The sequence below is a fragment of the Peromyscus leucopus genome, unplaced genomic scaffold, assembly GCF_004664715.2.
Source record: "Peromyscus leucopus breed LL Stock unplaced genomic scaffold, UCI_PerLeu_2.1 scaffold_473, whole genome shotgun sequence".
NCBI lineage: Eukaryota > Metazoa > Chordata > Mammalia > Rodentia > Cricetidae > Peromyscus > Peromyscus leucopus.
The window spans coordinates 1-15,463 of NW_023505369.1; the positions used below are offsets into that span (position 1 = coordinate 1).

General features: G+C 52.8%; 1 protein-coding gene across 1 annotated transcript; it reads left to right on the plus strand.

Annotated features, from left to right (window-relative positions):
• Positions 1–468: 468 nt before the first annotated feature.
• LOC114700322 (rab GTPase-binding effector protein 2) lies at positions 469–8,664 on the plus strand (the record flags this gene model as incomplete). The annotated part of the gene is given in 18 exon segments (XM_037201938.1): positions 469–687; positions 2,648–2,758; positions 2,847–3,054; positions 3,057–3,190; positions 3,582–3,705; positions 3,809–3,906; positions 5,832–5,846; positions 5,848–5,982; positions 7,401–7,435; positions 7,437–7,476; positions 7,479–7,513; positions 7,515–7,576; positions 7,676–7,687; positions 7,779–7,833; positions 8,087–8,118; positions 8,121–8,138; positions 8,141–8,194; positions 8,555–8,664. Coding segments are annotated over 18 exon segments (1,497 nt in total), but the record flags the coding sequence as incomplete, so codon positions are not given.
• Positions 8,665–15,463: the final 6,799 nt, after the last annotated feature.

Consider the following 15,463-nt stretch of genomic DNA (forward strand, 5'->3'; position numbering starts at 1 on the left):
CCTGGCAAAATGGAGGACTCACATTTGAGTGAATTTATGTATTATGAATGATGTGAAAGGAATACTTTCAGTTTTCTTTTCTGCATGCACCCAAACAGTTTCCTATTAAATGACTTTTGGATTTGGGTTTTGTTGTGTTTGCTGTGCTGGGACGGGAGTGGGTTCTGTTTTTGTTCTTAGCCCTTATGATATCTTACTTCCTTTGTTTTTACTAATAACAGGGCCTCATACTTGCCTGATTTTAGTAAAAATATCCTGGGGCCAGTTCCTCAGTTGGAATGTATCTGAGCAGCATACTGTGCAGTTGGTCCTTATTGTATGTCAGATGGTTGACACCTTCCTTAGATCGTCTCACTTCATCCTGAAACCCCCGGGGTCAGACACACTCCCTCTTGCTCCTGAGGACACTGGTACACAGAGGTGCCAAGGTCTTGCCCAGGTCCATTGCTGCCCAGCTCACCGTGGTAACTGCTGCAGTTGACCACCTTGGAGAGATCAGGCACCAAACACCCACCCTCCCCTCCCACAGACTCCATCAGCAGCTACGAGACGCAGATAGCAGCCCTGAAACAGGAGCGGCAGCAGCAGCAGCAGGACTCCGAGGAGAAGGATCGAGAGCTGGGCCACCTCAAACAGCTGCTGGCCCGGGCCCACCCCCTGGACTCCTTGGAGAAGCAAATGGAAAAGGTTGGAGTGGGACGGACTGCCTGTCCCTGGGGTTTGGAACAGTAGTAATTGTTGGTGTCTCATAGCCTGTCATTGGACACAGTAATGACTCCAGGTAGACACTGAGCCTCTCCATTGTTGAGTGCTTAGCACGATCTTTGCCAGAAGTGACCAAGTTTATTTACCTCTAGAAACAAGGTCAGTCATGTGGAGGAAGGAAACTAACCCTTTCTGTGCTGGACACTGCTGAGTGCTCAACAGTGTCAACTGTCCTTGTACTCGGTCCCTAAGGTATAATGCCTCCTTTATTGTTCCTGTCATTAATAACAATAGGAAACTGGGTGTGGTGACAGGTACTGATAGTCCCAGCTCTTTGGGAGGCTGAGGCAGGAGGATGGCTTGAGCCCAGGGCTTCAAGACAGCTTGGGTAACATAGTAAGAACCAGGATCTTGCTGTGTAGCCCAGGCTGGCCTTGAACTTGCCAAAGGCCTCCTGCTTCAGCTCCTGAGTGCTGGGATTTATAGGCATGCACACCCATAGCCAGTTAGAAACCTGAAAAAGGTGTGTGTGTGTGTGTGTGTGTGTGTGTACAAGTGTATATATATATACACTATATATATATATATTTGTGCATGATAGGCAAGAACTCTGTATATTTTAATACCTCCACGTGGTGGTATATACCTATAATCCAGCCCTGGGGAAGCTGGGCAGAAGAATTACGAGTTTGAGGCTAGCCTCGGGGTACTTAGTAACCATTCCACCAAAGAGACAATGAAAACAATTAAATTTTAGGACGTGTATATTTACATATGCTTGCTCGTTACGAGCAGTATGCATTCTTACCTTATTTGACCTTCGCAGAAGCTCTGTGAGGCCAGTAATTAGATCTCTAGGAAACAAGAGCTAGAGTCCATTTCCCACTCGTGAAAACAAAGGTCAAACAGGAGCTCAGGGCCAGAGCTTGGTCAGTCGCTGGAGTGCTTGCCTAGCGTGTGTGAAGCCCTGGTTCAGTCCGGGCTGCATAACACTGGGCACGGTGGCACATGTCTGTGCTGGCACTGTGGAAGGATCAGAAGCTCAGGCTCACAACCATCTATAATGAGATCTGGTGCCCTCTTCTGGTGTGCAGACATACATGCAAACAGAACACTGTATACATAATAAATAAATCAATCTTAAAAAACAAAAAACAAAAGAAAAAAAAAACTTAGTTTCCAGATGTCTGACACATCTGTTCTTATTTTTTTTTTTTTTAAAAAAGAGTACTTGCTACTCTTCCAGAGGATCCAGCTTCAGTTCCCTGAACCTACTTGATGGCTCATAGCTGTCTGTAACTCTAGTTCCAGAGGACCAGACGCCCTCTTCTGGTTTCTCAATGTACCAGATGATGCACACAACGTATGTACATATGCCAGCAAAACATGCATAAACATAAGATAAAATACTTAATTTTTTTTAAAAAAAAAAAAAAAGAAAAGAAAAGAAACCTAGGCTTCTGTACTGCTTTTGACTGTAGCTAGTAGATTGCCTCACGGTCCAAGATGATTGCTTGAATGCCAGGCATCACATCCCCATCCAGTCAGCAAGGAGTTATAAAGAAAGACACAGCTTCCTTTAAGGAATTGACCTGTAAATTCACATATTACACATGTGCTTACATCCCATTAGCTAGAACTACGTTGTGTGATCACCTTTAGTTCCAGAGAAGCTGAGAGATATAGATGGTAATAGAGAACTGAGACCGCGTACCCAGTTGAAAACCGGAGGAGGTCCTATGGTATAAAAAGATGTATGTCGGGACGAAGAATGAGTGGACAAGAGAAGCTAGTCACGGCCTTGGGCCCCTTTCCCTGGAAGCACTTAGAGCAAGTGTTCTGGAATCTTGTGGGTGGGCATCACCTTCTGGAGGATTAGAACAGTTGGTGGCCATCATTCAGGAGGGAGGGGCTGTCACTGCCCACTGCCCCATCCCTCCAGGCCCATGAAGACTCAGAGAAGCTCCGGGAAATTGTGTTACCCATGGAGCAGGAGATCGCGGAGCTGAAAGTGAAGCTGCTGAGGGCGGAAGAGCTGATCCAGGAGATCCAGGTGAGGGGAAGGGGGGACACCAGGGGTGCTGAGGAAGGAGGGTGCCGGGGACGCTGGCTGCCAGCCGCTTCCCTCCCACTTTCCCTAGAGACGACCAAAGCAGCCTGCCTCCCTGCACGGCTCCACGGAGCTGCTTCCACTATCAAGGAACCCCTCGCCTCCGCTGGAGCCCTCGGAGGAGCCAGGTGGAGATGCAGGCTCAGCGGCGGAGGCCTTTGCCCACAACTGTGACGACAGTGCCTCCATCTCTTCCTTCTCCCTCGGAGGGGCGGCCAGTGGTACCTCCCTGCGAGCACCCAGGGCCTAAGCCCTGAGCAGGAAGAGACGGCTTCTCTGGTGTCCACGGGCACTCTGGTCCCCGAGGGCATCTACCTACCCCCTCCTGGGTACCAGCTTGTTCCAGATAGCCAGTGGGAGCAGCTGCAGGTAGAGGTGAGTGGACCCCTTGATATGTATGAGGTCTGCACTAAAGCCGCAACAGGCAGGCCAGTGTGGGAGAGAGATCCCCTCCGCAAAGGAAGTTGGGCAGAGCATGGGTAGGGATGCTGTAGAAGATAATGTGGTGAGAAATGCCCAGAACAAAACTGAAAAGGGGTGGGGTATGGCTCCGTGGTAGAGCACTTCCTAGCCTGTGCAGGACTCTGGATTCAGCCCACAGCACTGGGGGAGAAAAGAAGAAGAAATTTTAAGTAGCCCAGAAGAGGGCAGCAGAGATGCAGGAAGTAAACCGTATCTCTCCACTTTGGAGGCTCGGCCGGCCGGACCTACTGAGGGATCATGGGGAAGGAAGAATAGGCATACTCCCCTCCAGCAGAGCTGAAAGACAAGTCTGGGTCTCCGTCTGGCAGGGCGGCAGCTGCAGAAGGACCTGGAAAGTGTCAGCCGTGAGCGGGATGAGCTGCAGGAGGGGCTGAGGCGGAGCAATGAGGACTGTGCCAAGCAAGTAAGTGCAGCCTCGTTTCCGGGGCCACCCGCACTCCCTCCCCATCCCCACCCCCTCCTCACCCCCACCCCCGGCATCCCTCTTATTTTACCCTCCTCCCTCCTTAGATGCAGTGCTCCTGGCCCAGGTCCAGAACTCAGAGCAACTGCTTCGGACTCTGCAAGGGACCGTGAGCCAGGCCCAAGAACGCGTGCAGCTGCAGATGGTGAGTGCCGTGTCTGGGGTAAGAGGTCAGGACCACTTGGGCCCTGGAGGGCATGGAAAACCAAGTATCAGCCCCGCCCTCCACCCAGCTGCTCTCACTAGGTGAGGAAGCCTTTGGGGTGGCCTGACTGTGGCCAGAGCTATGTAATCTTGAACTAAGCCCACAACCTTAGAATGTACTCCTTACCCATCTGTAAACTGAGCTAATGCGATCCAGTCTGCAGAATCAGGACTGAAAGCAAATCACACACTGACCAGTTCCACCCAAAAGTGCACAAGATCTGTGTGGTCAGACATCCTGCTTGTAAAGAGAAGCCAGAGATCTGAAATGTGTATATTGACTCCCAGTTTTAAAGTTGGCAATTACATGGGGCTGGAGAGATGGCTTAGAGGTTAAGAATACTGACTGCTCTTCCATAGGTCCTGAGTTCAAGTCCCAGCTACCATATGGTGGCTCACAACCATCCATAGTGGGATCTGATGCCCTCTTCTGGTACAAAGGCATACATGCAGATAGATAACTCATATACACATACATACATACATACATACATACATAAATAAATAAATATTTAAGAGAGTAAATAAACTTGGCAATTACTTTGGCACTTAAAAAAGCATGTTTGAGCCAGGTGGTGGTGGCACACGCCTTTAATCCCAGCACTCGGGAGGTAGAGTCAGGCGGATCTCTGTGAGTTCGAGGAAAGGCGCAAAGCTACACAGAGAAACCCTGTCTCGAAAAACCAAAAAAAAAAAACCATGTTTTGGGGGCTAGCAAGATGGTTCAAGCTGGGTGTTGGTGGCACACGCCTTTAATCCCAGCACACAGGAGGCAGAGGCAGGCGGATCTCTGTGAGTTCGAGGCCAGCCTGGGCTACAGAGTGAGTTCCAGGAAAGGCACAAAGCTACACAGAGAAACCCTGTCTTGAAAAACCAAAAAAAAAAAAAAAAAAGAAAGAAAAAGATGGTTCAAGTGGGTAAAGCACTTGCCACAAAGCCTGACGCCCCGAGTGTGATCACCAAGACCCATGTGGGTTGTGAGAACTGACTTGGCAAGTTGTCCTCTGACCTCCACACGTTTCTGTGTGCACATTCTAAGTCAGGTGCGAGCCCAGCAGACAGGAGTTTGAGACAGGAGGATCATGAATTTGAGGTTAGCCTGGATGATACACTACACAACACACACACACACACACACACACACACACACACAATGTAATAAAAATAAATTTTAAAAACATATTGCAGAACTGTGCTTGTCTGGCACAGAGCCCTAGGTTCAATGCCCAGCACCATATAAACTGACCATGTATAGTGGCACATGCATGTAATCCCAGCACTCGGGAGGTGGAGGCAGAAGGGTCTGGAGATATAGACAGGGTTTCTCAATGTAACAGGTCTGGCTGTCCTGGTACTCACTTTGTAGACCAGGCTGGCCTCCAACTCACAGAGATCACCTGCCCCTGCCTCTGCCTCCCAAGTGCTGGGATTAAAGATGTACACCACCACACCCGGCTGAAATAAATCTTTTTTAAAAAAATACACCATCTAAGTGAAATACCCACAGTGGGCTGTGGATGCCAGTGTGTCAGCAGGGACAGAATCTGAAGAGCTTAGAGCCAGAGAGGCAATTAAAGAGTTTCTTCTTGAGCAGTCAGTGATGGTACACGCCTTTAATCCCAGCACTCGGGCAGAGGCAGGCAGTGAGTTAGAGCCAGCCTGGTCTACAGAGTGAGTTCCAGGACAGCCAGGACTACACAGAAAAACCTTATCTCAAAAAAACAAAAAAAAAAAAAGGTTTCATTTTTTTCTCAGCGGGTCAGCGGCCAGGCTTTCTAGATAGCACCCTAGCATTGGGCTCTGGTTTAGCCCCAGGGACTAGAGAGGCCAGTCCCTCTAATTGCCTTGTGCTTTGTATGTCCCCAGGCAGAGCTGGCCACTTTCTCATAAGTGCCTGCACCTTGAGGTTAAGAGACTGAATGAAGAAAACCAAGGGCTCCGGGCTGAGCAGCTACCCTCTCCGCCTCCAGGGCCCGAGCCGTGGAGAATGAGGCGAGCTCTGCCCAACTCCATCCAGGTAAATGGCACCCGAATGCCTGATGTCAACCCATCTCCAAGAACACCTGAGGACAGACCCTGGCTCTCATGAATTAGCCGTGTCTAAGACTTATTTCTCCATCTGATAAATGGACCCATACCATCTCCCCAGGTTGGCGTGAAGAGAAAGAATTCAACAGTGCTGGCCACAGGCGAAGGGAGCGGTGATTGTGTTTGCCATCTGACTGCACCCCATGCTGCTCCCACTGTCCTCGCTGCAGGGGGTTAGCCACATCCATGCTCCCATGCGGCTGGACAAGCCCTGTGCCGCTGAACCACACTCTGAGCCCTTTTTTCTTTTCTTTTCTCTTTTCTCTTTCTCTTTCTTTCTTTTTTTTTTTTTTTTTTTGGCGACCGGCCTCTCTTTGAGACAGGCTGGCCTCCTGAGTGTGGAATCATAGCCCCACCACACCAGGTGCTGTTTGCTATTTTTAAGTGACATCAGGACCTTAAGATTGAATTCTTCAGAATCGTTGAACCTATCCTCCATGATGGTCCATGTTGATTATAAACAATTGGTTCGTGAACTTGTAGGTCACTTGGTTGTTCTCGCTTCCTGAGAATTACTGCCAGCATCCACTTGAGTGTGACCCTGTCGTCTTTCGTCTCGATTTCCTGTTCTTTTTTGTTGGTTTGTGTGTGTGTGTTGTTTTGTTTCGTTGAGACCGTCTCCTATAGTCTAGGCTGGCCTGGAACTCCTGTGTAGCCAAGGATGTCTTGAACTTCTGATCTCACTTCTTCCACCTCAGGAGTGCTGGGATTACAGTCCCACACTACCATCTCTCCTCAGTTTTTTTTGTTTGTTTGTTTGGTTGTTGGTTTGGTTTAGTTTTTTGCTTGTTTGTGTTTTCTTCAAGACAGGGTTTCTCTGTGTATCCCTGGCTGCCCTGAAACTCACTCTGTAGCCCAGGCTGGCCTTGAACTCACAGAGATCCTCCTGCCTCTGCCTCCCAAGTGCTGGAATTAAAGACGTGCGCCACCACCGCTCCAGCACTGTCCCCAGTTTTATATAGTGCTGGGGATCGAACCTGGGGCTTCTGCCTGCTAGGCAAGCACCCTGTCAGCTGAGCATCCCCAGGCCTCCCTGCTCTCCTTTATTGTGGTTTTCATTATGTACATAATGGAGCCTTAACTTGAGTTGTTTGGAAACTTATAGGTATTCTGGAACTTTCCACACTGTTCTTGAAAGTCCCATACCATGTGGCAGTCATGGCCTCCCATTTCTTCATCCCACTATGAATCTGCAGCTGGCTTACCACTCTGACTGTGGCATTTGGCGTCTTTCCTGTTTTAACGCCCCCCCTCCCTGCCTTCCCTCTCTGCACACTCTGCATCTGGCCAGTGGTTCCTGCCCTCCTCTTCGCCCTGTGCCCAGCAGACCCCTTGTGTCTCTCGCAGGAGCTCCATCTGCTGGTGCGGCACACCCAGCAACAGCGCGGCCAGGCAACAGGCGCAGGAGCATGAGGCTGAGCGCACTGCCGCATTGAAATCGTGAAGCTGCGCGAGGCGCTGGGAGAAAACAGCGGCCAGGGCCAGCCTGGAGGACAGCTGAGGTGTGCAACGAGAAGAGACAGGTGCGGGAGAGCAAGCCACCGCAGGGTCCCCTGGGTCAGGCCCGGGCAGAGGAGTGGAGATCCAGCCTTGACCTCTCTCTCTCTCTCTCACTCCCACAGATGTGCTCGAGGGTGAGTAGGGTCGGCACCTTGTGGAGGCCACGCCAGGAGCCTGGGACCGCCGTGGCCTCACCCCCACTCTCCTTGCTCCTTGCCTTCCCAGCCTCCCTGTGTAGCCTGAGGATGGAGACAGAGCGGGTCCAGCAAGAGCAGTGCAAGGTGATGGCATGGGTGGCATGGGCGGCATGGCGCGGCTAACACATCTGTGTGGTTGTGTCCCCCCTCACACCCTTCCTGTCTCCCTCAGACCAGGTAGCAGGAAGCCCTGCATTCAGCCACCTGGCTTGGGCCAAAGGAAGCCAGAGTCTGTGGTATTGAAGGGACACCAATGCGGGTCACCCCGTGGCTCTGGCCACCACCCTCTCGCCTAGCCAAAGATGAGTCAGCCCCAGCCCCACATCTTGTCCCTGCAGCCCAACTCACAGACCTCCTCTCGGAACAGAGGCCAAGACACTGCGGCTGCAGGCGAGCTGGAGACCATTGAGCAGGTGCAGAGGGACTTCGTCCGGCTGTCCCAGGCCTGCAGGTATGACCTGGCCTTCCTGCCTAGTTGGTATGGCTCTGAGTGACTTGTCCTGGTCTCACAGAGGCAGCCCCCAATTAGGAGAGGTCCTTTTTCTAGGCCTGGCATGGTCTTTCCTCCTGAGCTGTTGCCCAGAAACACGGACGTTCTCTTGCACACCTCAGCTGCATGCCAGCTTCATGCTGTCAGCCCCATCAATGGCCAGCAACACCCAGACTTCCTCGGGCAACCTCCTGGGACCCATTCCTTCCCTAGACCCCAACTGAACACAGACTGCCTCTGCAGAGCTGACCCAAGAGGCAGGCTGGTCAGGCAGGGCTGTTTCCTCAGCAGGGCTTTCCCTATCTCCCACCCAACCACACAGGTACGCCTGGAGCGGATTCGCCAAGCAGAGACTCTGGAGCAGGTGCGTAGCATCCTGGATGAGGCACCCCTCAGGGACATCAAGGACATCAAGGACTCCTGAAGGCCAGCGAGACGCTTTCCTCCTGGGAAGCCACCCCTTTCTCTGCCAGAACTGTGAGACGGACTGCAGGTCTCGGAATGGAGCCCACCCACGCCAAGCCTGGATGGCAGTGTCACCAGGGCCCCTGCTACCCACCCAGGGTGGCTGGGCCTGTTCTCAGGGATGATGCCTGGAGGAGGGTCCCAGCCTCCTTCCAGAACCAAAGTACAGGTGAGCCCCTGTGGCTCCAGGCTGTCCAATGCTGCCTCATGGACCCTGGCCTCCTGCCTGCCACGCTGGCCAGCAGCCAGTCCCCCTCTGAGGCACGTCCAGCCTGTGGCGAGAAGCTGTTGGCATCGGTGGTTTCCTCCTAGGCCCCGGACAACGCAGCTGCTTTCTGCGACTGTATGACACTAAGGTATTTGTCCACACGCACCGAAATAGGCCTCAAGATATATGGAGGCGAGGTCAGACTTTTCTGTCATTTATTTTCAATAAATAAGCAGCTCAGCTCAGTCAGTCGCCTTGTTCCTGCCAGCCCCGTGAGGTCGGAAGGGATTTACAAGGTTCAGAGGGGAGGGCAGGTTGCTGAAGGGGACAGAGGGGCCGGGAACTTTGTTTATAAACAGAAACTGGGGAGAAGAAGGGTCTGTGTCTCAGCTCTGGCTGAAGATGCGGGGCTATTAGGGGGGCGGGAAGACAGGGCGAGAGGGCTGGTTACTTCCTTTCTTTCATCTTCTGGATCTGAAGAAGAAGAAAGGAACGGGGTAGAGCAGGTGGGCCCAGGAGGGAGAGCTGCATCTCCTTGTGCATCTCCATCACACTCACCTGGAGGGGCCTATGGCCCCCTTCCCTACTCACCTGTGCTGTGCCAGACCCCAGCCCGCCCGCCCCCCCGACACCCCAGCCCCAGCAGCAGAGGCAGCCAGCGCGATGCAGCGCAGCGCAGCCCAGCCCAGCAGACTGGAAGGCCAGGACGCAGCCTAACAGCTGCCAGTGCCCACAGGAAGGGCACGGCCCTCATGTGGAAGCGGGCAACAGCAGCAGCGGCTCCAGGGAGAGCGCAAGTGCCCGCAGAGGTGCGCGTGGGCCGGTGGGCGAGCGGCGGGGTACAGCAGCGGGGACAAGGTGTGTAGGGAAATACCTGTGACACGTTCAAGGACATGGAGGAGGGGGACGGTTATCCTATGGCCAGAGAGGACAGAGAGAGGCCGTTATCAAGGGGGAAGGAGGCCCGCAGGCCCACAGGGCGGAGCAGGCCGTGGGGGGGAAACCCCACCAGTCATGGCTGGAGCGGGGACAGGGCTTGGGCTGCCCTCCCTGGGGACACTGGTCCTGCCAGGGCCAAAAGGAACTTACCGCCTGCAAAGGAAGAGGGGAGTGAGGTGTGGCGCGGATTCGCGGCGCAGAGGGCAGGGGCTGTGCTCAGGACTGAGTACTAGGGAAGAGGGATCGTCCCTTACCCTCCAGATAGTTCCGAGCAATGAACTTGAGAAGCTCGTCTAGGCCAATGACCGGAAGTGAGATCTTGAGGACCATGAGCCACTGGGTAAAGTCCAGGGCCCGGAGCTTGAAGATCATCTGGGGTGGAGACAGCAGCCATCAGGAAAGACCAAGTGTTTTCTCAGGAAGAAAAGAAGGGACCAGGGTGCTGCGAACCACCCTCCTCTGTGAGCACGCTATGGCCACAGGCGTGGACTGACTCCCTGGAGTCGGGGAGAAGGGACAGCAGAAGGCTCACCGGCAGGGGTCAACATAGAGGATGAGGAAGTGGAGGGACATGGACAGGCAGATGGAACCCAGCAGCCAGATGTTCACCCAGGGCGGCATCCGTAGTAGAGACTGGTTCTCAGACAGGCTGTGGCAAAGGCCAGGCAGATGGAGGGATAGGGATACACAGAAAGATGTGGTGAGGCAGAGTGGCGGGAGGAGAGGTGGAGGGCAAGAGAAGAGGCTCAAGAAGGCACACCAGGGCCCACCCAAGTGGAAAGGACCTACCTATTGAGAGCATTGCACATCTCAATGGTCACCAACACAGACAAGGCCATAGTCATGGGCTCAGGGGCCTCAAAGACCTCACAGTCCAGGCCATCGAATTCAGGGTTGTCCTCAGTGCACTGCATAAAGTGAGTCTATAAAGGAAGAGACGGAAGTCTGAGATCCACAAAAGCCTTCAAGATGCCTCCCCGTGCCCACCGCCCCATTCTCCTACCAGCTGGTGGTAGCTGACATGAGGCCCGTCTTCAGCATACAAGAACCACCAGGCAGCTGCTCCCACAGTGGCTGCACCCACGTAGCCTGTAGAGGGGAGAAAAGGAGTTATCAGGAGGGCCGCACACAGCTGGAGACAGCTGGTTGAGGAAGAGTGCCTTGGAGCAGCTTGACTTGGGAGAAGTTAGCATTGGGGACAAAGGTCAGTCCCAGGGGCTTGGAAGCGTTGTTGAGTCCCCTTCCTGCTCACCCCCAATTGCCAATGTAGCGGAAAAAGAGCCAGCCGCTGATGAGAGGCTCCTTGGGACTCCTGGGGGGACGGTCCATGATGTCCAGGTCAGGTGGGTTGAATCCCAGAGCTGTAGCAGGGAGCCCATCGGTCACCAAGTTCACCCATAGCAGCTGCACAGGGATCAGGGCCTCGGGCAGCCCCAAGGCGGCTGTCAGGAAGATACTGCCAAAGGAAGGAGGTCATACACTGGTCCTGTCCCAAGTCCCAGGATCACCCCTTTCAGCCCTGTTGTTTTTTTTTTCTGGATGCCCGCCCTGGCTGCTCACCAGACCACCTCGCCCGTTGGAGGAAATGAGGTAGCGGATGAACTGCTTCATGTTGTTGTAGATGGCTCGGCCCTCCTCACAGCAGCCACAATAGTGGAGAAGTTATCATCAGCTAGTACCATCTCAGAGGCTGTCTTAGCCACAGCAGTACCAGATCCCATGGCAATGCCAATCTCGGCCTTCTTCAGGGCAGGGGCATCATTGACACCATCCCCTGAAGGCAGAAGGAGAAAGTGAGAAACTCAAAGTTCCAGACACCTTATGCCCTCCCTCAGACTCCAGGCCGAAACTGAATCCCTGTCCTCTGTGCATGTCACTGGGGCCTCTGAGCATGCATGGGGACACTCAGCGCCTTGACCCAGGCAGCCCTCTGGAGCGGCTCACCATGGCTGTGATCTCATCGTAGGACTGCAGGTACTCCACAATCTTGGACTTGTGTGAGGGCTCCACACGGGCGAAGCAGCAGGCGCGTCTGCAGGCCTCCCGCTGCTCAGCCAGGGGCAGATCGTCAAACTCACGGCCAGTGTAGGCACGATCTGTCACCTCCTCATTCTCCGAAAAGATGCCAATGCGTCGGCAGATAGCAATGGCTGTACCCTTGTTGTCCCCCGTGATCATGATCACCCGGATCCCAGCGTCACGGCACAGCTGGATAGAGCCTGTGACCTCCATTGCGGGGTGGATCCAACATGCCCACAACACCAACAAACGTCAGGTCCATCTGGAAAAGACGTGGGTGGTGACCGGTTAAGGGGTGATCTGGTACAAACAGGAGGAAGTTCAGAGGAAGATGGGCGGTAAAGCTGGGGAAGCTGGAACATGCTGCCGTGGGGCCTGGTGTTAGACATCTGCACGGGAAGCACAGGCAGGAAACATTTCTCACTCCTTATGACGCCTGTATGCTCTGCAGTGCCGAGGCCTGCTGCAAAAAGGAGAGCTGAAGCTGGGTGTGCTGGGTACACCTGGGATTCCAGCCCTCAGGAGGTCAAGAGAAGATCATAAGTGCGAGTTCAGGGCCAGCCCTGGCTACATAACAAGACCATCACAACAACAACAACAACAAGAAAAAATAAGTAGAAATAAGAGAAAAGAAAAGCTACATGTTAGCATGGTAGTGTCTCTCTTAGACCTGTCACTAGCCCATCCCTCTGAGCACACCCTGTCACCTAGCAGGCCATAATCAGCCCCCATAAATGCAGGCAGTGAGCTTTTGGGGCTGCTCAGAGCCCACAGCAAGCGGGAAGCCTGTATCAGGAAGTACATTAGTTGCCTCAAAACAAGCTCAGACACTGCCCTGGGTGACCACGATTCCCTTCTGGAATGCAACATCACCAGTCCCCAGAGCACAGAGCACAGTTAATGTAGATGGTGGCTGCAGGTGCAGCTCGGCCATCGCACGCCTGCCTGTCCCCAGGCTCCAGCCCCAGTACCACACGCAAAGCCGCACAATCATCTTCCCTTGGCCTTTGTTTTTGTGGGGTTTTTTGGAAACAGGGTCTTTTTCTTTTTTCTTGGTTTTTCGAGACAGAGTTTCTCTGTGTAGCTTTGCGCCTTTCCTGGAACTCACTCTGTAGCCCAGGCTGGCCTCAAACTCACAGAGATCCGCCTGGCTCTGCCTCCTGAGTGCTGGCATTAAAGGTGTGCGCCACCACCGCCCAGCTGAAACAGGGTCTTGCCTGTGTAGTTGAGGCTGGCCTACCTCAGTCTCCTGAGGGCTCGGTTAGATCCAGCTGGGTTAGATGATTCATAAACCTGCCACCCCTCATTGCCCTGTGATTTGAGGATTCATAGAGCACAGTCATTGACTCGACGTAGTAGGAAATGACAAGTGGTGGCCGGGAAGATGGAGCCATCGGGAAAACTGCCTCAACACAATTCCCAAAACGGTCCTTCGCTGGCTCACCTCATACTCCATGAACTTGGCCGAGTCATCCAGAACCATCTCCTCTCGTCTGGGGGGGGTGTCCCGGGTGGCCAGGGCCAGGCATCGTAGGGTGTCCCGACCAGTGCCCCACTCCTTGATCACCGACATGATCTTTTCCTTCACGGGGCCTGTCAACGGCACACGGGTTGTGCCGACACGCACGTAATTACAGCGGTCGATGACTCCCTCGGGGGCACCCTAGAAAACCAGAACGGCATTCAGAGACTCTTGCCTGCCTTCCAGGGTACCGAGGGCAGGCACTGGAAAGGGCCCCAATGTTAGAGAGAGAAGGCTTCTGACCTTGACAAACATCTTGTTTCCTACAGCAGCCCGGGATGACTTAGCTGGGGAACAGTAGACAGACATAGACTTTCTGTCTCGGGAGAATTCCAGGGTGAATTCCTTCTTCATGAGCTGGCGGATCACCTGGGAGGTAAAGACCAGATCCCTTTAAAGCAGTCCGAAGGATCCGGATGTCAGAGTAGACCCCGTGCTGAGGCTGAGTCTAAGGCAAAGCCCGTTACCCATAAGACAAATGCAGAAACCCCAGGGCTGGTGCATACCATTTCCACTGTGGGCTGTTTGATTTTCAGTTTTGTAGTGCTGAGGATAGACCTCATGGCTCACACATTCTAGGCAAGTGTTCTACCACCGAGCCACACCCCAAGTTCAAGTGTCCAGTTTAAAGCACTAGAGAAACAGAGTGGCCATGCATGCTGCTACCAACAGAACATTCAGTAACCAAGGCATGTAGCCTGCAGAGTCCAGTGTGGTGTCAGTGGGGAACACAGCCAGTATGACCAAGACTCTTTGAGACAGGGTCTCTCACTATAGTCCGGGTTGGTGTTGAACTTATAGTAATTCTCCTGCCTCTGCTTCCCTAGCACACAATGAAAAATGAGTGAGAGCCATGGCCAAGCATGATGAGTTATGCCTATAATCCCAGCACTTGCAGACTAAAGCTGGAGTACTGGTGTGAGTTAAGACCAATCTGGGCTGTGCAGCAAGGCTTTATCTCAAAACAAAACAAAATGAAAATAATAATAATAATAATAACTACATCACAGATGGGCTAAGGCCTCACTTGGTGGTAAAGCACCAACCTAGCATGTGAGAGGCGTGGGGCTCAATCCAGCACCATATACAAATAAACAAACCATCCATAGACCCAAACAAAAATAACAAGAGCTAGGGAGGTGGCGGTGGAGGCATTTGCCCAGAGGCGTGAAGTCTCAAACTCCGCTTGTTTGTTACATTAAATAAAGCAGAGCAGAGAGGGCTCGGTGGGTAAAATCACTGGCACACAAGCCTGATGGCCACACAAGCCTGATGGCCACACGAGCCTGATGATGGCCACACAAGCCTGATGATGGCACACAAGCCTGATGATGGCCACACAAGCTGATGGCCACACAAGCCTGAGTTTGATTCCAGAACCCATGGTGAAAGACAAGAACCAACTCCCCACCACACACAAAGAATTAATAATAAAAAAGCAGCAGTGTGTATCTTGCACATACAAGAAAGGAAAAACTTACAGAAGTAATATTTTCTTTAAAAAAAGGAAAGAAATGTGCCTAGTACATATAAGTTCTGCCTTCCATTTCCTAGTACCAATGAAGAAGTATAGGAAAAGACAGAGGAAAGCCAGCCACAGTGGTGCACACTGTTAATGCAACACTTGGGAGACTGAGGCAGGAGGATGTCAAGAAAGAGAGCTGTAAGTAACATGATACTCAGAAACCAACAGGCGTTCACAGCTGGAGTCCAGTGAGTGGCAGCACTGGTATGTGCCCTGGAGAAGATCTTACCTTGTGGGATCGATGGCTGCACAACCCAGACCCCACACCAAAGACCTGAGAGCTGATGGAAACCAAGGGGCTGTGGCTGAACTCAGGGCCAACCTAGCAGGTGGCACCATGGTTTTCGTCCAGCTGTCCAACTCTGGGTCACAACAAGAGGAAGTGACCTTCCAGGGTATTGAGCCATATCACTTATAGGAAAAGGCGTTTCACCAGAGCTCAGCCTGGCTTGGAAAAGCTGTGGATGAAGCCACAGCCTACCTAGCTGGGGTCCCAGCATAGACACAAGGCTTTGTCTGTCTGGGTCTGCCCGGATCTTGGGTCT